Source organism: Oenanthe melanoleuca, chromosome 2, assembly GCF_029582105.1.
Source record: "Oenanthe melanoleuca isolate GR-GAL-2019-014 chromosome 2, OMel1.0, whole genome shotgun sequence".
Lineage (NCBI taxonomy): Eukaryota > Metazoa > Chordata > Aves > Passeriformes > Muscicapidae > Oenanthe > Oenanthe melanoleuca.
The window spans coordinates 145989091-146014970 of record NC_079335.1 but is presented as its reverse complement, the minus strand read 5'-3'; the positions used below and the strand labels follow the sequence as shown (position 1 = coordinate 146014970).

The following is a 25880-nucleotide window of genomic DNA, read 5'->3' as shown; positions in this document are numbered from 1 at the left end:
TACTAGACCACTCTGTGAGGTGAAATTATATAATGGTTTGGGATAGAAAGAATCTTTTAAAGGTCACTCATGGAAAAGTGAAATTGATGCTGTAGGTCCATTTATAAACTATTTCAGTAGCAATTTTCATAGAATTTAGATGCTCTGGTGAGGCTTTATTTTCCATTCTAGCAGGCAATATCCAAGGTTGGTCTCAGGCAGGTCTGAGCTTGAGATTGATGTGGTTCTTCACTTCATACCATGGACTTCACCATTAAAAACCCTCTCTGACTTAGGAATGAGGTGTTTTCCAGCTTTCCAAAGCCAATTCTTATGGTTCTCAGAGAGATCACCAACCCTGATGGATTTGATTAGTAGGAAGGGCTTTGCTTTTCACTTATGGTTGCCAGACCACATGAACTGGTTACTTGAGCCGCTGCCCTGGTCCCACATTCTGCTCCTTTTGACCCCCCCAGCCCTGCCTGTGCACTTCCAGAAGGAGCTGAGGGATGAAGAAGCCACAGAAGGTGCAACAGCCACTCTGCAGTGTGAGCTGTCCAGGGCTGCCTGCGTGGAGTGGAGGAAGAAGCACAAGGTGCTCAAACCCAGTGAGAAATACACCATGAGGCAGGAGGGCAGCAGGGCCCAGCTGCTGATCCATGCTCTGGAGGTCAGGGATGCTGGGGAATACAGCTGTGTGTGTGGAGAGCAGAGGACAACGGCAGCACTGACAGTGCACGGTAAAAACCACGGAAATGGGATTTTTTTGGGTGGTGTTTGTCCCTCCTCCTCTGGAAGCCTCAGCACTGATACACAGCAACTTCTTTCTCTACTCAGTCCATCATTAATTCTGTTCATAACAGACTTTCTTCTTTTTATTGTGGTTTTTGTCTAATTCTAACCACAACTGTAATTCCATTTATTTTTTACTAACATTTTCCCTGTTTATTCTCCTTGCTCTTGTCAGTGCAGGGCTGTATTTCTTTGTACCACACCAAAGGCTGAAGGATGTCACACATTTGCTTTTTTTTATTCTGTTTTAATCACTTTTGACTTGAACCTAGACAGATGGAGCAGCAGGAACATTCTTTGATTAAGCTCAATATTCTTAGCTCTTTAAAAGAGCAATTTTATTTCAAGTTGCATCAGGTTTTGAGAAGTAATTTTAAATACTAAAAAGAAAACTTGGTTCAGCATAATTTTCTTTGTAATTCTGATCAGAATAGTGTTGATTTTTATCCAGGTACTGCAGAATACTCAGTATTAGAGTAGGAGAATATTTCAGAGTCCTCAGCCAAATTCATCTGCAAATTTTCCATGGAAGAGAGGGAATATTTTCACTATTAATGCAGGACAGTCAGAAGTAGTTTCAGCCTCTTTCTCATCTGGAAATCCAGTAGGTCTGAATTCAGGGAGTGGATTTCTTTGCTTTTCTGCCCATCTTTGTATTTGCTAATAAAAAAGGATTGCTTCAAGTCTTGAACTTCCAATTTAACCATGAGAAGTAGAGTTGAAATGGACTTGTACTGGTCAGTCCATCCTTGAGCCCCAAGTCACCATAATTTCTGTCAGAAAAGTTGTTTTTATTTCAACAAAAATCTTTCTTGAAGCACCTGAAGTCATTATTCCTTATTTCAAATTTTATAGAAAGGGAGAAATATTTGCATAATTTTTGAAAAAAGTAGAAATGCAACACTCCAAGTTATACATCTTGATTATCAGGATTTCTTTATTTGCATCAGACTTGATTTTTTTGCAACCCCAAATCCCCCACTGCAGATCTGCTCCTTCTTGTATTTGTTGTTGATTTTCCTTAAATATTTTCCAACTGCCCGTGCTGAGTTGAAGCCTATTTTATCACCACTTACTTCATACAAGTCTTCTATATCTTAATCCATTTTAAAGAAATGTTTTCACTCTCTTTCTTCCCACCTTGAGATCATATTCACAATTAATGAAACTTTGCATTTCAAAGTTACTATTTTGTCCAAGTCACTACAGAAAATGATGAATAATCCTGAACTCAGGGTAGAGAGAAATTCTGCTCAATTAATTCTTTTACTGTGAGTATAAACCCCAGTCCAATATCCTGTAACTGATTTTCAGATTAGTAGCTCTTCCCTTCTGTAATTCCACCTATATCAAAGTTAAAACTTTACTAAAATAATAATGTAGAACATATAATGTGTATTTCTGCCAAGGAAGCTTAATCTATACCAAGAAAAAATTACCCTGGTCCACCCATTAGTGAAGAGGAAAGCTCTTGGCAAATCTGTTTTTCAAATAATTAAGTTGAGATGGCCACAGTTCCTTGGATCCTTCTCTGCTCTCTCTTTTTTCTATGACAATCATCATGAATGGAATTCAGCTTCAAGACTCAAGAGTATTCCCAAATTCCCATTTTGTCAATGGAGATCTATCAAACTCAGACCATGGGAATCAGGGACACCTCCAGCTCATTTTAAAGCAAACGTTTAATTTGGAGCTCTGTCAGCTCCACTGACTTTACACCAGTGGTTTTTCTTTCTTTACTCTCTGGGATTTTAGAATCTCAGTTTGCACAGCAAGAACTAAATGTGTGTATTTAAATCTGAGAAATATTGAAATATTTTCACCTCTTAGTTTCTGTTTTTCCCATACTTTAGGACCATCATCCACTCTCTTTGATTTCTGCAGTGTCACTGTCAGTGTCTGAAATTGGTTGTGCCTGCACCTTAAGAATTCCAGAATTCCAATATACTTAGTGAAATATTCTCTAATCCTCTTTTTTTTTTTTTTTTTTTTTTTTTTTACTTTTCCAAGCCAGAATTTCTATTACTTCCTTAAATAAAATTAACATTTAATAATAATGAAAAAAAATGAATTAAGCACTTCAGCTTTCCCCACGTTCACCTATTATCAACTTCCATTCCTGAAAGAGAGGCAGACCAACATCTCCCTTGTTGTTTCCTTCCTTTTAATCTATTTACATTAATGTCTGAACAATTATCCTCCACATCCTTATTCTCAATTACTTCTTTCCTGCTGGTGAGGATCAGGAATTGGAGATCCTCTCAAGCTCTTTCTTAGCTGTTTTATATCCAAATGTAGTTCCCATCCTATTGCTTCCCCATAATGCCATATTTCCATCCAGTCTTACAGTCTGAATAATTCTGTTTGTTGTTCCAAAAGTGATGAGGTGTCAGGAAGCACTTGAACTGCCTGGGTGAGGGATTTATGGCAGATTTCTGCAGTGGCTACATCATCCTTCTCTTCCCTTTTTATTCCTACCCAAGCATTTTCAGGATTTTTCTCTGATTCTACTCTTAAGTCTTTATCCTAACTATGGACTAGGGGTAAAGGCATCCTTAAAACGTAAATTAAAAGTTTGTAATTTTTTCCTTCAGCTTTTTTCCTGATCTTGATGTAACCTGTTGGATTGATTTTCTTGGCTGGGTTATACTGAGAAAGTTGCAGTTTTGACCATACATGAAGTTTCCCCACTTCTGCTGTTTATTTTCCATAAATCTCTAAATCAATCAGCCAATTTATTTAATATTTGCTGAAAGAAATGACGAGAGCATTTTTTGTCTATGATACAAATCATCTTCCTTCTGTGAGATGATGCTCATTACCAGGCAGGCATGAATACTGGTGAATATGGTTTATTTTGGTGGTCAAGAGCTGTTTGTCATGAAAACCTTTGCTGCTCTGTTTCTCAGCCCTTCCTGCTCTGTTCAAAGAAGAGTTAAGGGACGAGGAGGCCGAGGAGGGTGAAGCAGTCACTCTGCACTGTGAGCTGACCAAGCCTGCCCCAGTGGAGTGGAAAAAGGGACAGACAACCCTCAAACCTAGTGAGAAGTACAGAATGAGGCAGAAGGATGTCACTGCAGAGCTGGTGATCCACAGCCTGAGCGAGGGGGATGCTGGGGATTACACCTGTGTGTGTGGGGAGCAGCAGTGCACAGCGTCCTTGGCAGTGCATGGTAATGACCAGCTCCACCTGGGTCCCATCCCTGTTGAGATTGTGCTTTGGATTGTTTCTATCACCACTCTTATCTGTGCGCAGTTGTCTGAGTCTGGCCTTGCATGGCACAACCACAGGGATGAATTTTGTGATTTAAAGGTGTCCTGGTTTGGAGGACAGGTGTCTGCCAATCTCTTTGAAAATGGAGAATGTAAACCGCCTCCCTCCAAATTATTATCATTTTGAAATTGAGGGGCTCTCAGGCAAAGATAGGGGAATTAGGAATAGCAGTTCTTTACTAGGAAAATTAAAATAGAAATGCAGTGTTACAAAGAACAATCCCAAACCCTGCCAGAGTCAGAATCCAAGCTGACACCCGTCAGTCAGTCAGGGTGTTGGCACAGTCCCATTCAATGGTGGCTGCATCCTCCTGCAGGGGCAGATGTGGTTCAGCTGGAGCAGTGCTCCTGGAGAAGGTGCAGTTTCCTCTGAAGCTCCAGGGATGATGTGGAAAGGTCTGACTTTCCTCTGGAATCCAGTGGAAAGAAGGTGCCTTGGTGTCCAAAATGTCAGTTTTTATCTGGGTAGGAAAGGCTTGGCTCCTCCCCTGGCTGGAGCATCTCCCAGTGGGATGATGGAATTTTATCAGTCATGCCCTGGGACTCACTGGCCATGAACAGGAGATATCTCCTGGAGGGAGGATGGGCTGTGGGAAGATAAAGATGATTGCCCAGCTGGTTTAAAGATGGCCCATGAGCAGATAATGTGTGCCAGGAGATCAGGATCACTGCCCCAGCTGGGTTAACAGATGGGGACAGAATTCACATTTCTGGTCACATTCTGTATTGCACCAAAGACAAGGGGGGAAACCTTTGTAAAAGGTGAAACTGAAACCAGTTCCATGTACAGAGTGGTTTTGGGACCTAACCCCCAAATGAGATGTGAAGACACCTCTCCACCTTTCCTTCCCCACATTCCCTCCCCTGCAGGCTGTGTTCTCTCCCTTTAACCCTGTTCCCATTGCATCCCCAGTGCTGCCTGCAGGCATCCAGGAGAGCCTGAGGGACGAGGAGGTGACCGAGGGTCAAGCGGCCACTCTGAGCTGTGAGCTGACCAAAGCTGCCCCCGTGGAGTGGAGGAAGGGCAGCACCTTGCTCAAAGCCAGTGACAAGTACAAAATGAGGCAGGAGGGCTTGGTCAGGAAGCTGCTTATCCAGGATGTGGAACTGAAAGATGCTGGGGAGTACACGTGTGTGTGTGGAGAGCAGGAGACTACAGCAGCTCTGATAGTGCATGGTAAAAATAATATATCTGTATTATTTTATGCATTATATGATAAATATATTATCTGTATTATAAACAACTGTATTATTGTGGATTTCTATGCCAGCTCATTGTTATTGCTTTTGTGTTCATCTGTGGCTGAATTGTTTCTTTAAATCTGTAAATTCTCTGTAACATCTGGTTGTATCCACACTGCTTTTCTCTTTCTGTCTTGGTTTGTCCAATGTCCTGGAATTATGAGGAAAACACCCTGTTTCCACCCTGAAGTGTTCTCTGATTCTGTACCACCCCACCCCTTCTGTCACCCGTGTGCCACATGTCATTTTTAATTTCCTTTGTGCATTTTGTGACCTCCAGCCCTGCCAGCCCTTTTCAAAGAAGACCTGAAGGACCTGCAAGGCACAGAAAGCCAAACAGCCACTCTGAGCTGTGAGCTGAGCAAGGCTGCAGCTGTGGCGTGGAAGAAAGGGAACAAAATACTCAGGGCAGGTGACAAATACATCATGAGGCAGGAGGGTGGCCTGGCAGAGCTGGAAATCCGTGACCTAGAGCTGCAGGATGCAGGAGATTACACCTGTGTGTGTGGGGAGCAGCAGAGCACAGCCTCTCTGGCAGTCAAGGGTAAATGCAGATCATTGTCCATTTTCTGTTTCTCTGAAACCCCCATGAAGTGCCCACCTGTTATCTCGTGCCCAGTTCTTGTTCAGGTGTTTATTTTTTGTCTGGTGTTGCAGAGAAGGGATCTGAGGACAGGACTGGCTCTCCTTGCAGGCACTCTGCTGCGTTGTAGGTTTGAGGGAATTGCACCCAGGAATTGTTAGATCAGCTGAGATGTTCTGTCCTGTGATAAATCCTTCAAATTCCACCTTAAATCTTGTACTTTGGTCATCTCAGCACTTCAAGTCTTACTGCTGGATTCCATTTTCCAGATCTTCATAGTGATACCCTCAACCTCAGACCCTGATTTGGCCAGATTTGAACTTCAGCTGAGAATTCACAATGCTGATCTCTTGGTTTAAATACACTTTCTATTGGCTTTCCATTCCCAGCCCTGCCAGTGCTTTTCAAGGAAGAGCTGAAGGATGAAGAAGCCCAAGAAGGAGCATCAGTCACTCTGAGATGTGAATTAACCAAAGGAGCTCCTGTGCAGTGGAAAATGGGGCCCAAAGTGCTCAAAGCAAGTGACAAATATCAAATGAGACAGGCTGGCACCACTGCAGAGCTGGTCATTCCTGAGCTAGAAGTAAAAGATGCTGGAGATTACACCTGTGTGTGTGGTGACCAGAAGACAACAGCAACCTTAACAGTTCATGGTAAAAAGAACTTATTAATATTGATAAATCTCTTGAGGTAGGCATAATTCTGAAATGTAGTTGCTTCTTCCCTGGGTCAGTAGTTTATCTTTGTTTTTATCCCTTCTTCCTTCATTCTATTTATAACTCATTTCTTCCTGAGAAAGAGTCGCTCATGGTGAATTTTTGGGTCGTTATTAATCTGTCCTTTAAAAGGAGAAAATGAGAAGTTTCCTTCTGTGCAAGTCTCCTCCTCTTGGATATTTGTATTTTCCAGCTCCAGCCCTGTAGGTCACTTCAGTCCACCACAGTTTCTCAGCTATGGGCTGTCAGGTGCCTCTTCTCCAGGAACTGGAAAAGGAGAAATGAGGGTTGGGGGGACCAGAAAGAAGAGAGAATTCTCTGGCCATGTGTTTTTGTTTTTTGTTTTTTTGTTTTTTTGTTTTTTTGTTTTTTTGTTTTTTTTTTGTTTTGTTTTTTTTTTTGTTTTGTTTTGTTTTTGTTTTTTTTTTTTTTGTTGTTGTTGTTGGTTCCAAATTCTTTAAATAAGTCAGACGTACAGAGTGAGAGAAGTGTTATCATTCCAGAGCTTAATTCCTGTAGCTTGTTTTGTCTTTGAGTTATGATTTCCAAAATGAGGAGTAATGGCCCTTCCAACTTCAGTTTAAAACGAGGAGTAGTTTTATTTTTAAATCTGTCTGCTTTTATGTAGATGAGGCTGTAACAGTTTAATAAAAACAAACCAGAAACAAACAACAGCAGCCCCAAAAAATGACATTTGTGTGGGTAAAATAGGTCTGTATCCAGCAGAACTGTTCTGCATCCAGTGATACTTTTGAGTGCTGTTAATCTGAGGTCTGGGTCTTTGTTTTGCTCTTTCACTATAAATAACAACAAAAACCCAGGGAACTGATCCCTCAGGGTGACTGAAATCACATTATGCTTGAAGAAAGACACTTTCAGAGTTCCTGAACTTGGTTATGGATAAGAATATCTACAGTAGGCTGAGAAAAAGGCAAGAGGGGAAACAATCTCAAAGTAAAAATGAGGTTTAATTTGGTTTTCTGCTGTCCCTTTGTCCACGTTGCACCCTCCAGCTCTGCCACCAGTGTTTAAGGAAGAGCTGAAGGACAAGGAAGCAGAAGAAGGTGGAGAAGTCTCCCTGCTCTGTGAGCTCTCCAAGGCCGCCCCAGTGGAGTGGTGGAAGGACCAGAGCATCCTCAAACCCAGTGGGAAATACAGAATGAGGCAGGAAGGGCTCAAGGCAGAGCTGGTGATCCGTGAAGTAGCTGAGGAGGATGCAGGAGACTACAGCTGTGTGTGTGGGGAGCAGCAGAGCACAGCTGTGCTGACAGTGCAGGGTAAAGCCATCCCTCACCTCCTGTCTCCTGGCTGCAAACCTCTGTCCTCTGCTCTCAGCTGCTCAGGTTTCCACATCTCTCTGTCCATCCTTATTAACTGAACTTCCATCAGGTTGAAAATGTTCCCTGCCCCTCCTCACCTGCAGGCTGTGGAAATTGGAAAATGCCTGTCTGCATTTCTCTGTGCCATCCTTTTTGCCTTTTCCTTTCCTTAAACACAAGCCTGTTCTTTCTTCTCTCCCTTCTGCCATTCCTTTCTTACCATATAATCCCATTGCTCTTTTCTCTTTCCTTTCCTGCATTTATTCTCTAAACCACAGTTCTGATTATTCTTTGCCATTCCTTTCTGGAATTCTCAATACCAACCATTTTAATACAGGGAATAAGGAGTATCCAGAATAAGTCTCTGTTAATCATCATTTCCTCTGCACCAAGTTATGTCTATTTTGGGCTTTGTGCCCATAATCTCTGTCCTGATGCCCAAAGATAATTTCCATTGGGACACTGATTTTTCTGAGGAAAGAATAAATTCTTTCTGTGACCTGCTTCTGGTCTTCCTTTGCTGCACAAACAAGTCTGGTGTTTCAGCTTAACACTGCTGGAATGGGAAATGTGCTAAATCAGGGCTAAGCTTGTCTTCTAGCCTGGATATTTTGACTAAGTCTCTAATACTGGACACTAATTTTGAAATTTGAGATCTCCAGCCTTGTTAAATAGATAAAATATCCTATTATCCCACCTAGTTAACGGAGGGACATATGTGAAGGTCACCACATTTATTTCAAGGATGCAAGTTGCAATGGGTACAAGAATTATGGAAAATGGGAAAAATGTGTTCTGAGATGAGAACCCAGGCTGGAATTCAGCAACTGGAGATTTACTTTGGGGTCAAGAAGAATCTGTGAGTCCCAAATGTGTCTCTTCAAGGATATCTCAAGGAAGAAAGAGTGAGGATGAGTAAGGGGCTGTGTCAACAGTCAGAGCACAGCAGGGCAGCTCTGTCAGTAGGAAAAGGGTGCAAAGCCATGAAGTGTGTGGAAGACACCAATAATATGAATTGAGGAGCTCAGAGCTGGTACTCTGCATTTTTCTGAGGAGGAAACTGGTATGAAACAGGTGTAAATCTGTTCAGAACTGTGCAGTTTTGCTGTAGGAAGCCAGGGTAATTCTAAAATGATTAGATTGTCTATTCCCACTAAGATATTTTCATTTCTCTTTCCTCTCTTTGTGGCTGATGCTCGCCCATCCTTTGTCACAACTTTCCCCTGTCGCTTCCTCACCCCTCCCTGTGGCCACCCTCGGTTTGTAACACATTTCACCTGCATCCTTCAGCTGTGCCTCCGTTTTTCCAAGAAGAAATGACCAGCCAGGAAGGCGTAGAAGGTGGAACAGCCACTTTGCACTGTGAGCTGAGCAAGGTCCCTGCCCGTGTGCAGTGGAGGAAGGGCCAGCACATCCTCACCTCGGGCTCCAAGTACAGCATGAGGCAGCAGGGACGTGCTGTGGAGCTGCTGGTGCATGGCTTGGAGCTGAGTGACAGTGGGGATTATTCCTGTGTGTGTGGAGACAAGACCAGCACTGCTGCCTTAACAGTTCATGGTAATGTAATCCTTGGGGTGAACATCCCCCAGACCTGCCCAAATCTCTGTTCCCATCCCTTTCTGTTTGCTTTTGGCTCCTCTCTGTGCTTCTTCTTTTTGTAGAAATAGGAAAAACATTCCCTGTTGGTGTTCGTCCCCCTGAGCTCTGCTGGTTCATCTCACTTTCCTTGCCCTGATCCAGTGTCCAGGGAAGCTGGGGAAGATTTTCAGTGTTCCACTGACCTGGATCAGGGCTTGGTATTGCCCCATGAAACCCCTTTCCCAGGACCTCACCAAGCTGCATTTTAAGGAAAATTCACCCTCTCTGTGGTAACTCTTTCACTCTTCAGTGCTGCCTGCAGAATTCAAGAGAGAGCTGAAGGATCTGGAAGCTGTGGAAAATGGCACAGCTGCTCTGCAGTGTGAGCTGACAAAACCTGCTGAGGTGGAGTGGAAGAAAGGGCAGGAGGTGCTCAAAGAGAGCAGCAAATATGAAATGAGTCAGGAATGTGCTGTTGCAAAGCTGATTATCCATGAGCTGGAGGAGGAGGATGCTGGAGTTTACACCTGTGTGTGTGGAGAGCAGCAGACAACTGCCAAGCTGACTGTCAATGGTAAAAAACTCAAGGGAAGAGGCTGTAATATCTTCTGAAAACAAAAATAACAACTGTGGTTTAGTGGTGCTAAAGGAAGAGACTGTAAATCACAAGGGTGCAGAATAGCCTGGTCTGTGCAGCTCAGGGAGTGGTCAGGCAGAAAATGGGAATTGCCATGCAGAGCTAAGTGCATTTTTTCTGTATTCTGCTGTCAGAATAATCAAAAATCTCTCCTGCAAGTGGCCTGCCTTAAGAGGGAATCTGAACTCTGAAAATTCCCTGCCTTGAGAGGGGTATGAACTCCTGCAGTCTCTGTATTAGGAGGGAATCTGAACTCTGAAAATTCCCTGCTGATCTTCAGAACACTTCTTCAGTGATCAGGGCAGCACTGGCTACTTTTACAGTAGGAAAACTATTATTCCATTTTTAGAACATAGAATAGGTTCTATGTATTTCATGACAAATATAACTTCTTGAAATCCATTTCTTCTTGCTCTGCAGATATTCCTATTGCTTCTCTGGGGAAATAGCTTCATAGTTTGAATCTAGAGCTTTGAGGTTTATAGACATCTGGGAAAAACCCTCTCTTTTGGTGCTTTCATTTTCCCTCTAATTTTTTTTTTCCCAAGCTGCAGCAAGTCCAAGTCATATTTCTATTTTATAGCCCTTTTTAAACAAGAAAACCACTACAATGGGCATGGCACACAGCAAGGCAGAAAGGTTCTTCTTGCAGTATCTGAAGTGTGAAAGCAATTAAATCATAGAATCCCAAAATAGTTTGGGTTGGAAAGGACTTTAAAGCTCATCTCATTGCAGCCCCTGCCATGGGCAGGGACAGCTTCCACTAGACCAGGTTGTCCACAGCCTAAACCAAGCTGGCCTTGAATGTTGCAATGATGTAAAAATGTGCTGAACCCTCCTGCTCTGAGTGCTGGGAGTGTGGCTGGATATGGGAATGGGATAAAGGATGGTTAATTTGATTTAATGCCTGTCTGGGATGGTAAGAGATGCACCAATTAGGGGATAAGGGATTTCTGTGATCTATGAATGTGCTGTGTTGTTACTGGAGGCTTTGAACTTCAGGTTGAAATGCTGACTGCAGACAACTTGAATCCACACCTGTGTAACTCCACTCCTTGTACCATCCAGAGCAAGGCCTTAACTGAAATCTGCATTTCCCCTCCCATTTATCACTTGACTGTGACCTCTTACCAAGAGATCAATACTAACCTGATCTTTTATGCATTGATAGAAGCCTTATTTGGGGCAGAAATTCTCTTTGTTTAATACTGCAAACCCACAGACCTCTGTTGAGGGGCAGGGATCTGTGTAAAAGAATTCCCAGTGATCTTTGCCTAAAGCATCCCTAGCTGGCATGGAAACTCTTCCATAGGAAAGTCTGACTCCTTCAGACCCCAATCCAAGCCATTCTGTGGACCACTAAGAGCAGATCTCTCCTAACTTTGCCTGTCCTCAGCTCTTGGTTCCCTTAGTGGCTCAAGAAAGATTCTGCCAAGACAGAGAGTTGCATCCCCATAATTATGGAAGCATTAGAATAATACCTGAAGGATGAGGGTAGGACTGGATCCTTCTTGCACTAAAACACTCCTGAAACGTTTTCCTCTCAAATTTTTCAGCACTGCCCATCACGTTTAAGCAACCTTTACAGAATGAGGAATTTGAGGAAGGAAGCACAGCCAGGTTCTGCTGTGAGCTGTCGAAACCCAGTGCTGCAGTGGAATGGAGGAAAGGAGGAGTGGGGCTGCAGCCCAGCCAGAAATATGAAATGAGGCAGAGGGGATGCCTGGTAGAGCTCTTGATACACAATCTCAGATTAGAAGACACAGGAGAATACAGCTGTGACACGGGGGATCAGGAAACCAGGGCAGCTCTCAGTGTGAAAGGTACGTGGTGTGAGCTGGCTGCTAAAGGAACAGGTGCCTCCAACAGGCCAAACAACTATTGAAATAGGAATATTTTAAAGTGCATTGTTCTTATTCTCTACAAATATTTTCTTTTTCATCTGATATATTAGGATTTTTTAATTTTTTATAAGAATAGAAGAGGATGATACTTTGTTCTTCCAGTGCTGTGTTTGAGTTTGGGGTTCTAATAGGAAATACATTCAAGCTTTGTGCCTGAGGAGAAATCAAAGAAAAAACAATGATTTAACATAACATTTGGACATTTCACATAACATGTTGTTTGAATATTTAAAAAGAATATTTTCTTTCAAATCCTGGAAGAAGACAGACAGCGACATCCCTGACCTCTCAAGGCTGTCCATGGAGTTCTGAAGTTCTTTGCTCTTGAGATCATTATTACATCAACTGAAGGATAAAATCATTCAATGAATTCACCACTGGGAAGGATTTGAGTCAAGGAGCAAAGTAAATAAATGTTATGGGTGCAGATGGCTTCTTCTGATGCAGCAAGATCTCCTAGTCTCTTCAGGAAAATTCAAAAACGTGGATCCTACCTAGGAATATCAGTGAAAAGCAGAGTATCTTGTTCTCCAGGTGTCAATATGTGTTAACCAGGACTTGACTCAGGCTTCACTAAAAGATCCTGCTGATGCTTTTCTTTTCTCTTTTAGCTCTGCCAGTTCTTTTCCAAAAGCAGCTCGAGGATGAGGAGGCAGAGGAAGGAGGCGCGGTGAGATTCCGGTGCGAGCTGACCAAGGAAAACGCGCCCGTGGAGTGGAGGAAAGGCACCGTGGAGCTCTTCCCCTGTGCCAAATATGAAATCAAATTAAGTGGGCACACAGCTGAGCTTGTGATCCACAATGTAGAGCCAGAGGATGCCTCTGATTACACTTGTGACACGGGAGACCAGCAGAGCACTGCAGTCCTCAGAGTGAATGGTTAGCATTGCACCCAGCTGGGATGCAGGAGAAGAGGCATTGTGGAATTGTGTGAATGATGCTATCTAATCCAAAATCTTGAGATAATAAGGAAAAGAGCTGCCCAGTCTTAAAGCAGAGTACAGAGAAGTGGATCTGGTGGGACAGGGTTCCTCTTTAAGCCTGTGAAGCAGAGTGCAGTGCATTGACCCCTTCCTCTGATATGATAAAAGCAAGGAATTCTGTGTCATGGGGATTTTGAAATATTAACAGAACTCTTCTTGGTGTTTTGCAATTTTGCTGGTTCCCTTGAATCAATAGCAAATCACACATCTTACAAAAAAAAGCATTTTGAGGTTGCTATTTTTAATCTCCCTGTGAAGATCCCGAGAATGCTGTGTTTAACCAAACCAGGAATAATGTCTGTGAGTGATCACAGAATCATGGTGTGGGTCACTGGTCACTGTGGGTCACAGAATCATGGTGTGGGTCACTGGTCCAACCTCCCTGCTCAAACAGGGCCATCCCAGCACCATCTATGAAATGTTTGTCTCAAAGCTGGGTGGAATTTGTGGTTTTGATCTAAGCCATAACCTTTCAAACAACATTTTTTTGCTGATTGACTTAAAAAACAACCCCTGCATCAACTATGGGGGAAAGAGCCCAGTGATTGCTTTACCTGTCTCACAGTGGTGTTTTTGCTGGAACCACAGGCACTGAGATTCCTGTTTTTCCAACTGCTCACACACAGCCCATGGATATCTCCTTCTTGTTTCCATCAGTGACAAGCTGCTGTCTGAGCTGTTCTGTGCTCTACTTGAATAAATGTCCATTTGTGCTTCATCTGGAAGGACTCACTGATGATGATCTGGGTCTTGACAAAACAGCTGAGAAATCAGAAATCAGTTTAAAGCTTTACATTATTCAGCTTTTGAAAATCAGGAGTATTTCTGTAAAAGTGCAAAGATTTACACTGGTTTAAGCAGAAAGAACCAGGTTTTGCTTAGTCAGAACCTTTGTGTGTTTCCAATATGCTGAGCAGATGCATAAAAGGTGTGATGTGGATGGCCTGGACTTTATGGGATATAAAGGTATTTGGGAAACTTTCTGATCCTCTGGATCAGTACACAATATATGTCTGTTCATAGTGAAAAAATGGTTTTATTTTTATAGCACTGCTTAATGCAAAATTGTACTGCAGCAGCAGAGCCCAGGTGCCTTGTGCTGAGCTGTGCAGACCTGGCACTCAAGCAACCAGCTGATGTATTATTTATTTCTCATTTTACAGCCATCAAACCCCAGCTGAAGCAGCAGCTGAGGAATGAGGAGGTGGAAGTGGGAGGAACAGCCAGGCTGCGCTGCGAGATTTCCATCAGCAAGGCAGAGGTGGAGTGGAGGAAGGATGGAGTCCTCCTGCAGTCCAGCTCCAAGTATGAAATGTGGCAGGATGGGACCCTCAGGGAGCTTCGTGTTCACCACCTGGAGCCTGGGGATGCTGGAGAATATTCCTGCAAGGCTGGAGACCAGACCAGCTCAGCCAAACTCACCGTGAAAGGCAAGAACTGTTTATTGGAACAAGGAGATTTTCCCTACAGGAAACTAAGATTTTGCACCATGACAGAGTTATATACACATACATCACATAAAATGAGTCATTGTGGTCAATATGGAGCACAGGATGGGTTTCATTAAAAAAATCTTATGGTCTGTGGATGCACCAAAGCAAAAGGTGAACAGGAGAGGATAAGGCAGCTGTAATCTGTGACTCATGGCTTGGAATATTTGCTTGACATCATGTGCATGGGACTGAACAGATGGTCCAGCCCCAGCTTCCAGTCACATGGCAGCTGCATCTGGCCTTAAAATCATTGCAGAGCTTAGGTTGGACCACTGGTGTGGAACAAACAGCCCCAGCATCTCCACGGGCTGCTCCACGTCATGGATCCCCTGCTCATCACACCCAGCTGCAGCATTTTTGGTGCAGATGGTGACCTCAGTTGTAGGAATATCCACTGTGCTTGCTCAGAGGGAGATTGGGCTGCTTTTTCAATGGTTTGAGTCGATGATTTTTTAGGGGTCTTCTCCAGCCTTAGTGATTTTATGATTCTTTTGGTGTTCCCCAGTGGGTTTGGGGTATTTCCAGCTTCTCCCTGCTGATCTGTATGATCCCTACATGGGAGCCCAGCTGTCCTAGAGGCTGAACTCAGGCAAACTGCAGTGCAGAACCTCTGTGCTCACATTAACCCACTGATTCCTGCTGGGGGGACAAAGCCAGCCAGGGCCTCAGCCACTTTGGAGCATCAGCATGGAGTAAATGCAGATCTGTTCACAGAAATACAATAGAGAGGATCAGCTTTAAAGTTATCCTGTGACAATGTCTAAGTGTGAATGGAACAAATTTCAAAATCCTGATTTTGGCATCCAACACTGATGCCTTTTTCACCCTATCAAACATAAAAAAACCCAGACCAATATGCAATGTGTCTCTTAGCAAGGACAAGTGGTAAAGCCAGTATCCAAAATTCCTTTGTCCTGTTGCCAAGTACACTGAAGGCAGAGTTTGAAATGAGGTTTGAGAGGCTGTGCTGCCTCCACCCTTGAAGGACAAGGTGCTGAGCAACCTGTGCCTGCTTTGGAGCAGGTGACTTCCAAAAATCCACTGCAGGCTTTGATCCAGGTTTTCCCTTCCATGTCTCCTCGCAGAGCCTGACGTGACCATCGTGAGTGGCCTCAAGGACAGGGTGGTGGCCGAGGGGGACGATGTCACCTTTCAGTGCCAGGTGTCCCACGAGGACGCCAGGGACGTGGAGTGGAAGCTGCAGGATGTGGCTCTGCAGAACAACGAGATGAACGAGATCTCTGTGGAGAAGGGCAAGATCCACACCCTGACCCTGAGGAAGGTGACAGAGCAGGACATTGGCACTGTCACCTTCCGGGTGGGACCCCACACGTCGACAGCAGAGCTCAGGGTGAAAGGTGAGCACACTCCCTGTGCTGTGCAACAGGATCTGTGGGAACAGGGGGTGCTTTGCTTGTGCTGGCAGCAAATTCAAGGCCATAATTCACCCCTTGTGTCTTGGGGGTGCTTGTGCTTCAAAGCATCTGTGACTGCAGTCACCATGGATAAGCAGGGGACATCTCACCCTCTTGCCAAAGCTCACTGATTCCTGGAGAAACTGCTGGCTTGGCTTCACTGCTTGGATGGATAGACATGGAATTTCCATTCACCTCTTAGAATTATAAAATAATTTGGGTTTGAAGGGACCTTTAAAAGCCATCTGGTCAAATCTCTCTACATCTTCATCCAGATCAGGTTGCTCAGATCTGGTTTTTTTTCTTCTTTTCCTTCCCTTTCCTTCCCTTTCGTTCCTTTCCCTTCCATTCCTTCCTTCTTCTTCCTTCCTTCTTTCCTTCTTCATTATTTTAATTAAATTCTCCATCCAAAATCCTTCCTTCCCTCCTATAAGCTTCTTTTAACCTCTCAGTAAATAACACTGAAGTCAGAGGATTTTTTGGATACTCAACCATCCAGCTGTAGCTTTAACACTGCAGGAAACAAGACAAAGGTGCCTGGAGAACAAAGCAAACAAAGCAAAACAGACACTAAACCCCTTTGCTTTGTTTGTAATTTCAGTGCCACCTCCAGTCTTTAAGGAGAAACTGCAGAGCAGGGAAGTGCAGGAGGAGGACACAGCTGTCCTCAGCTGCCAGCTCTCCCAGCCCAGTGCTGAGGTGAAATCAAAAAGGGCCCCCAGCTGATCTCCCTAAGCTCCAAGTATGAAATCAGGCAGGAGGGAGCAGTCCTTACTTTAAAGATTCATCATTTAAAACCAGGAGACTCTGGAAAATACACCTGAGATAATGGAAATGAACAAACAGCACCCACTTTGACTGTTAAGGTTGTGTTGGGTTTTTTGTTGGTTTTTTTTTTTTTAAGATAAGAAACTTGCTCCACTCCCTTAGTTAGGCTCTGCCAAGAGGATTTTTTCTACTGTCCTTGGCTTCAGATGTGCTGTGCTGTCAAAAGCAACTGAGTCCTTTTGCTTTTGGAAGTCCTGTGGTGTCTTAAGCAAAGAAAATGCAGGGACACAAGTGTAGGAATTACTTCCACACTTTGAGACCCTGTGGTCACTCAGATAATCAGGGCTGTAGCTAAAATTAAGATAGGACTATTTCAGAAGTGGACTTTTGAGTCTGGTTTTGGTACTCATTTGGAGATAGATGCACAGAGGTGCTCAAAACTTTGCATCCATGACCGTTCCTGTGCAAGGAGAAGCATAATCCTTGAGGTGCTCAATGTGTGCAGTGTCCAGTGATTTTTCAGGAGAGCTTAGGGCTCCTGGAAATCTAACACTTTCTGTCATTCCTTGCTTTGCTTTTAAACTAACTTTAGAATTGAGTTTTAACCAAATTTAGGACGGCACCATAGTTTCATCAGACACAAGGTTTGCTACGCAGTCAGCAGTGACACTTTTCCCCCTCTGATTTTTCTTGATTTAGCTTCTCCAGTCACCTTCACACAGCCCCTGCAGAACCAGCAGGCTGAGGAAGGTGGCAGTGTCACTCTGAGCTGCGAGGTGTCCAAACCCAACACCTCTGTGCAGTGGAAGAAGGCGGGGACGGTGCTGCGCCCCAGCGACAAATACAAGATGCGCCAGGAGGGATCCCTGGCTGAGCTGACCATCCACAGCCTGAGCGAAGCTGATGCTGGGGAGTACACCTGTGACACAGGGGACCAGCAAACCATGGCAGCAGTGCACCTGAAAGGTGGGACTTTGCATGGGGAGGAGCTGGGCACAGCTTGGCACCGCGGCAGGGGCACAGGGTTGAGTAGTTTGGCAGCTAAACCTTGCCCTGTGGCCAAGGAGAACCACAGGGATGTCAGAAGTTTCACCAAGAGCTGGGTCAGTTACCTCTAAAACAGACCTTTAGTCACTGATTTTGTGGTTTAATGATTATTAATTTCCATCCATGGGAATCTGTTGACAGTTTTCTCTCAACGCACAGGTTATGATTGTACCCATATTGAATATTTGTTATGCACACAACACAGTAGAACTTGCAAGCTTTTTAGAGTACCATATATGTGTGCATAATACACATGCATCAAGCATCTGTAGCGTTGTAATATGTTGCTACATGCCTGTGAACCTACATTTCCATGAGTTTAGAATCACAGAATGGTTTGGGTTGGAGGATAATTTAGATTATTTAGATCATAATTTAGATTCAAGATAATTTAGTTCCAACCCCTTGCCATGGGTAGGGACACCTTCCACTATCCCAGGGTGCTCCAAGCTCCAATGTCCAACCTGTGAAAGGTAACTCGAGTGATTGGGCAGGGAAGGTCTTCAATTTCTGGTTGGAAAGGGGAGAGAAACCAGGAAAATGTGAAAAGTTGCATTTGTTGTTTGTCCCTTACCTAAATGTTCTACACAATAGATCACAGAATCCTTCAGGTTGGGAAAGATCTCTGAGATCATCAAGTCCAGCCTTTAACCCAACTGTGCCAAGCCCACCACTAACCCACAGAATCATGGAATGGATTTGGGTTGGAAGGGACCTTAATGCTCATCCAGTTCCACCTCCTGCCATGGGCAGGGACACTTCCACTATCCTAGGGTGCTCCAAACCCCATCCAGCCTGACCTTGGACACTTCCAGGGATCCAGGGGCAGCCACAGCTTCTCTGGGCAACCTCAGCCAGGGCCTCACCACCCTCACAGGGAACAATTTCTTTCTAACTAAACTAACCCTGCCTAGTTGGAAACCACTCCTTTATTTTCTGTGACTATCTACCTCTATAAAAAGTCCTTCTTCCTTCTTTTTACAAACTCCCATAACCACTCTCTTCCAAGCTGAACACCCCCAGATTTATTATTTAGGACCTCAAATAACAACATAGCAGTGCCAAGAGAGAGCCTAACAACACGTTTAACCCAGGAAGCAGATCTCAAACTGTGTTGCCCTTTCCATGAAGAAGCAGCAGCCACCATCGTGGAGAGGCTGAAGGACGTGGCCGCGTGCGAAGGAGAAGACGCGGTGTTCGAGTGCCGGCTGTCCCGGGAGACAGCTCAGGATGCCCAGTGGTTCCTGGGGGATGTCCCCCTGCAGTCCAACGAAATGAACGAGATCAGAGCCCAGGGGACACGGCACAGCTTGATCTTGAGGAAGGTGACCCTGGAAGACTGTGGGTCCATCACTTTCAAAGTGGGGCAGCATTCGTCAGCAGCGCGGCTGAAGGTGGAAGGTGAGCAGCCTCCCAGGAAGAGGGGTTGAGCAGGCACTGCTTTGACTGCTGGAGAGGTGTACTTGGGACTAGGGAGCCCTGGAAATTTTGGGAGATTCTGCTAATTCAATTTAGTAAGTTAGAGAGGTACATCTGAGTCAGTCATTTCGGTTGTTTTTATTGTACACAGAACAAAGATTAATATTAACATCCTTTGATGTTATTTGATATAATAATTACTATTAACACCCTTTGATGTTATTTGATATAATAATTAACATTAGCATCCTTTGAAGACCATCCAACCACGCAGCTGATCAGAATCAATGCTGAAGAGTGTCAAGAATATCCTGTGGACTAATTTACTTACGATACTTTGAGATCACATTTGCAAAAAAAAAGCCTGAAAGCTTTGAACAACCTTTCTTTTAAGATCTATAGAGCGATTTTTGAAAGACAGCCCACACCAATGCCTTGTGTTGTTTGTTCCTCTTCGATCTGGCTCCGAATGTAACTACAGGCACCCAGCTCTGCCCTGGGGGTGATGCTGGGTGAGGATGCTGCAGCAGTGCTGGTCCCCTCTCCCCACAGCTGCCCCGCTCACCTTTGTGAAGGCTCTGCACAACCTGGAGCTGCAGGAGGGTGGCACTGCCCACCTGTCCTGCGAGGTGTCCAAGCCTGACGTCCCCGTGGAGTGGAAGAAGGGCTCGTCCGTGATCCAGCCCAGCCACAAGTGCAGCATCCAGCAGGAGGGGAAGGTGCACACGCTGGTCATCCGCGACCTGAGCCGCGCCGACGCCGGCGACTACAGCTGCCACACGGCGGCTGGCAAGACCACGGCCAGGCTGGAGGTCAAAGGTACGGCTTCCTCTCTGCCCAGCAGTGCTGAGAGGACAGAACATGCATTTTTAGAGCTCTCTACTACAAGAGAGACACTGATCAGTGGAGCAGGTGCTGCAGAATCCATGAAGTCTGTCAGGGGGCTGGAGCATGTCAAGTATATGGACAAACTCTGTTGTGATAGGACAAGGGGTGATGGTTTTTATCAAAAAGGGGACAATTTAGATTAGGTATAAGAAAGCTTTTTTACAATGAGGATGGTGAGGCCCTGGCACAGAGTGCCCACAGAAGCTGCGGCTGCCCCTGGATCCCTGGAAGTGTCCAAGGCCACGTTGGACACTGGGGCTTGGAGCAACCTGGAGTGGTGGAAGGTGTCCCTGACTGTGGCAGGGTTTGGAAAAAGATGATAGTACCTTCTAATTTAAACCATTCTGGGATCTAAGTATAAGCAAAGGAAAGGGCAGCTGTGTTTGATAACTGGGGAAGAGAAAGTGGAAGGGAGATCTCATTGATTTTTGCAGCTTCCTAGTAGAGATCTGCAGAGGAGAGAGACAGAACTTTCTTGGAGGGCTCAGTAAAGAGATGACAGGCAACAAGTGCAAGCTGCAGTGAGAGAAATTCAGGTTAGAAAAAACCCAACTTTTAACTGAAGGAGTGGTCAGACATCAGAACTGAGATCAGAGGAGTGGAGGAATCTCCCTCCATGGGTTCATCCAGAGGTCACTTCAAGCCTTGATTAGTCTGTAATTGATCTCTGGTGGCAATATATGAAGCCTGGGATTGTAATCCCAGATTTATATATTAAAACATTCTAATATTTTATATATATATATATTTCTCTCTATTAATAATATTTTATATATTATATATATAATTCTACTTTGTATATTATACCAGTCTACATATTCTATATTCTATATGATAAATTCAAATTTTCTGATATGCTTTATATATTCTAATATTTTATATATATATATATATATATATATACACACATATATATATATACATGTATGTATATTTTATACTTTTATATATGTATCTGTATGTTCTTTGAGTGATTTTATCCCATTACATGATTTTATTTCAAGGATGGAGAGCTATCTGGCCTTCAGTAATAATTGCTGAACTTAGTTGTAAATTCTTTGTAAAAAGAATTATTATTATTATTGCTCTATCCCAATTATTACTGGCATATGGGGAGAGAAATGTCGCTGATGTAGAAATCAAATTTTTCTTGATGATTAACTCCCGTTCCTCGTCCTCCTCCTCCTCCTCTATCTAGTTTTCACTTTGGCATCCCTTAGGGATGCCCAGCCAGAATTGTCCATGAACTTCATGAATAGCTTTATGCATACCTCTAGAAAGAAAACATTCTTCTATTTTTGCCTCACCCTGTAGGAGCCTAAAATGAAGGGTGTGGAACTCCAGGTGGCTCTTTAAAAATGCTGCTTATTGTATCTAAATAATGCAGCAATTCACGGGTCGTGGGTGACAAGAGCCCAGCCCGAAGCATTTCAGCCACAGCTGTGGGTTCCTTGAAAGCTTCTTCTAGTTCTGGTTGCAATGCATTATTTACTTTTCATTACAGAGCATCTTAAAACATGACAGCCAATCAATACTTATACTACTACCTATAGCTTATGATAACTACTAACATTACCATAGTCATGTTGCTATATTCTAATCACAAAAAGTTAGTGTGTTACAGTTTAAGCTAGTTGTTTTTCAGTTTTCTTGCAGTGGAAAATTTTGAGATCTTTTCTGTACTTGCAACACGGTATTTTTGTTTGTCTGTGACAATCTTTTTGCTTGGTAAAAACATGTTTTGTTCGAGGTTAAGTCATAAAAGCCCCTTCCAACTCACTTGCTCTTTGCCTTCTTAGTTACTCAGTATAACTGTCTCAGCAATTATTTTTTTCTACATCAAAACTTGCTATCATTTCTATCCGTTCTTCAGATTCTACATTCAAAAATCCGTTACACACACACAGCTGTGAGACATTCCTGTCCACTCATCCTTCCCAACATCACCCATTCTTCTTCAGATTCTACATTCAAAAATCCGTTACACACACACAGCTGTGAGACATTCCTGTCAACTCATCCTTCCCAACATCACTCATTCTTCTTCAGATTCTACATTCAAAAATCCGCTATACGCACACATCTGTGAGACATTCCTGTCCACTCATCCTTCCCAACATCACCCATTATTTTTTTTGCCTCACCCCCTCCGTGCAGGGCTGCCTGTGCTGTTCCGACAGTGGCTGAAGAACGAGGAGGTGGAGGAAGGGCGCACGGCCGCGCTGCGCTGCGAGCTGACGCGGCCCCACGCGCGCCTGGAGTGGCGCAAAGGGGACACGCGGCTGCAGCCCGGCCACAAGTACGAGTTCCGCCAGGAGGGGACACGGGCTGAGCTCCTCATCTACGGGGTTGAGGCTCAGGATGCTGGGGAGTACACCTGTGACTCCGGGGATCAGCAAACCACGGCTACGCTGCAGGTCAAAGGTAGGGCGAGGCGTCTTTGGGGGCAGAGGAGGCTTGGCTGTGTCCATCCTTTCTAGGGGGGGTCCTGGAATTATCCAGGCTGGATGGGGCTCTGGGAGACTTGGTCTGGTGGAAGGTTCCCTGATCATGGCAGGGGGTTGTGATGCTTTGGGTTTTAGCTTTTATATTTTTCAGAATCTCTGCTGCTTAGTGTGTAACTCTGAAACTTCATATTAGGTGTTAGTAAGTTCTCTTCACAGCATAATTAGACAAAACAGTTCCTTTCTAGCTAGAGAATCAAGGACAGCTGGTACCCAAAAAGCAGAAACAACAGCGAGGGAAAGGGGGCAAGCCAGGGGCTGAGACTTCATAGCCTGGGGCTGTGGTTGGATAATTGACCCCAATATATAAATGAACCAAAACTTATAAGAGTGTAAAAACTCCTGACTGGAATCCATCTAGGATATAATTTGAGTGTAGCCCCAGCCAGGCTCTTGCACTGCCCAAAGTGTATCCTTTCAATAAAATCCTATTTTATTCCTTTTACTCTATCTAGTCTCTGTTCCAAGTCAGCCTTTCCAGGCAACAGTTGGAACTGGATCTTTAAGACCCATTCCAATCCCCAAACCATTCTCTGATTTAGTTTGAAAAAGTCCTCTGAGGTCACTGAGTCCAGCCATTAACACAACACTTCCAAGTCTACCACTAAACCATGTCCCCAAGTGCCACATGCATGTGGAAATTTTATTGCTGAGTTATTGACACTCAGTGAAATCAAACCAGGGTATTTCACCATACCAAGGACAAGTCCATTTTAAATTGATCCACTGTATCTCTTAGTGCCAGAGCAGCCCATGAATTGTATCTCTTTGCCTTACGTAGTGGCTGTGGTTTTGGATTTTATAGTTTTATTCATTTCATATGAAGAATTCTATGACTTGGGATTTTACAGTTTTATTCGTGTTGTACTAAAATTTCTATAGTTTTGGATTTTAGTTTTATTCATTTTGTGTTAAAAATTCTGTGGTTTTGGATTTTACCGTTTTATTCATTTGGTACTAAGAACTCTATGGTTTGAGATTTTACAATTTTTCCATTTTTTAGTAAGAAATCTATGGGTTTGTGATTCTACAGTTTTATTCATTTTGTGCTAAGAATTCTATGTCTTTTAGATTAGATCACCCCTGTAGATTGTGAGTCACCATAACAAACTCCTGCTCAGAACATGTGGTTCCAGAGATCCACCCAAAATCTCATGTGCCAGCTGAGGGAGCTGGGGTTTTTATCTTGGAGAAGAGGAGGCTTGGGGGAGATGTTATCACTCTCTGCAGCTATCAACAGGAGGCTGTAGTGAGGTAAAGGTTGCTCTATTTTCACAAGTAACAAGCAATAGGATGAGAAGAAATAGCTTCAAGTTGAACCAGGGAGGTTTATTAAGAAATAATTCTTCACTGAATGGGTGGCCAAGCATTGGCACAGAGAAGCAGTGGAGTCACCATCCCTGGAGATATTTAAAAGATGGGTAGATGTGATCCACTTGAGGATTTAGTGGTGGATTTGGCTGTGCTGGGTTAATGGCTGGACTTGATCCTAAAGGTCTTTTCCAACCTAAAGGGTTCTGGCTCTCAGTGTTATGATTGGTGATGCTGTGCTCTATGTGCTTACATTGAGTATGGCCATGTGAAGACTTTTTAGAGGTACCCCTTTATGGAGCAGCACTGGACACCTTTGCACTATAAGCAGCTCATTCCATGAGTGGCCAGCAGGCAAATTGTGATTGAGAAATGTGCTGGTTTGGAGGACAGGTGTCTGCTAAGAAAGGCAGAAGACACTCTTGAAATGGAGAATGTAAACCCTCTCTCTCTGTATTATTATAATTTTGAAATTAAGGGGCTCTCAGGCAAAGATATGGGAATTAGGAATAACAGTTCTTTACTAGGAAAATTAAAATAAAGATGCAGTATTACAAAGAACAATCCCAAAACACTGCCAGAGTCAGAATCCAAGCTGACACCTGTCAGTCAGTCAGGGTGTTGGCACAGTCCCATTCAATGGTGGCTGCCAATCGTGGAGTGATAGATTTGGTTCTGTTGGAGTAGGGCTCCTGTAGAAGGTGCAGTTTTCCTCTGAAGGTCCAAAAATTATGTGGGAAGGTCCAATTTTCCTCTGAAATCCAGTGCAAAAAGGCTGCTTTGGTGTTCCAAATCTCAGTTTTTATCTAGGTAGGAAATGTTGGCTCCTCCCCCTGGGTGGAGCATCTCCCAGTGGGATGATGGAATTTTATCAGTCATGCCCTGGGACTCACTGGCCATTAACAGGAGATATCTCCTGGAGGGAGGATGGGCTGTGGGAAGATAAAGATGATTGCCCAGCTGGTTTAAAGATGGCCCATTAGCAGATAATGTGTGCCAGGAGATCAGGGTCACTGGCCCACCCGGCTGCAACAGATGGGGACAGAATTCACATTTCTGCCACATCCTGTACTGCAACACAAGAAAAGAAAGAAGGGAACAGCCCAACTGGAGGAGCTACAAGCAGGTTTCTCACCTCTGAGCACTGTCACTGATGCAGTTGCTTCTCCACTGCAGTACTGCCAGTGCTGTTTAACAAAGAGCTGAAAAACGTAGAGGCTGAAGAAGGGGGAACGGCTGTTTTGCACTGTGAGATCTCCAAGCCGGACGCTCCCGTTGAGTGGAGGAAAGGAGGGGTGGTCATTCAGCCCAGTGACAAGTACGAGGTGAAGCTGAAGGGCAGCGTAGCTGAGCTCATCATCCATGGTGTAGAGCCTGATGACTGTGGGGATTATACCTGCAGCACTGGATACGAGATCACCACAGGGTCTGTGTACGTGCAAGGTAAGGTGGTGACACGTGGTGGAAATGGTTTTCTGCCTGGATTTCTTACTCCAAAATCTTTGACAGTAACTGGCCAAACAGCAGAAAGACCATTCATTTCTTTCCTGATTCCAGAGAAGATATAGACACTCACCTCCAGGCTGAGGTTTGACCCATCTTTTTAAGTTAAACTAGTTTGAAGTACTGACCATACTGTGTTTCAGAACAGATGGTGGTACTGCTGAAAAACTTGGAGCAGTGGTTGTAAAAATACTGAAATTCTTGTTACAACTAATTGCAGCTTCTATCATTGCTGATAATCTTATTACTCCTTTAAAGCACCCAGGTGAACATTTAAATCTTTAAGTACCTCTGTGCCTCATACAACTTCTGCAGATGGTTGCAACACACAGGAGAGCCAGGCATGACCTGGGCAAGGAGTGGAGTTTCCTCCTAGTGAAATGATGTCTGCAGAGACACACACACTGCCCCTACAAGCAGTTTCTAACCCTCTTCAAGAAAATTCTTGGAGAAGCACTACAAGCTTAACTCTCCTGGAGCTGCCCTTGGGCTTGGCTCAGCTCTGCAGGGAGCGACTCGTGCGCGTT

At 44.1% G+C, this 25880-nt stretch overlaps 1 protein-coding gene across 1 annotated transcript in view; it reads left to right on the top strand.

Moving 5' to 3' along the window:
* Positions 1-25880, top strand: part of OBSCN (obscurin, cytoskeletal calmodulin and titin-interacting RhoGEF) — a 145951-nt gene that overhangs the window by 73447 nt on the left and 46624 nt on the right. The window contains 17 exon segments of the mRNA XM_056484594.1: positions 456-719; positions 3681-3944; positions 4958-5221; positions 5567-5830; positions 6259-6522; positions 7599-7862; positions 9195-9461; positions 9793-10056; positions 11676-11942; positions 12635-12901; positions 14169-14435; positions 15584-15856; positions 17381-17647; positions 18860-19129; positions 19700-19966; positions 22193-22459; positions 25027-25293. Coding sequence (XP_056340569.1) covers positions 456-719; positions 3681-3944; positions 4958-5221; positions 5567-5830; positions 6259-6522; positions 7599-7862; positions 9195-9461; positions 9793-10056; positions 11676-11942; positions 12635-12901; positions 14169-14435; positions 15584-15856; positions 17381-17647; positions 18860-19129; positions 19700-19966; positions 22193-22459; positions 25027-25293 — 4527 coding nt within the window.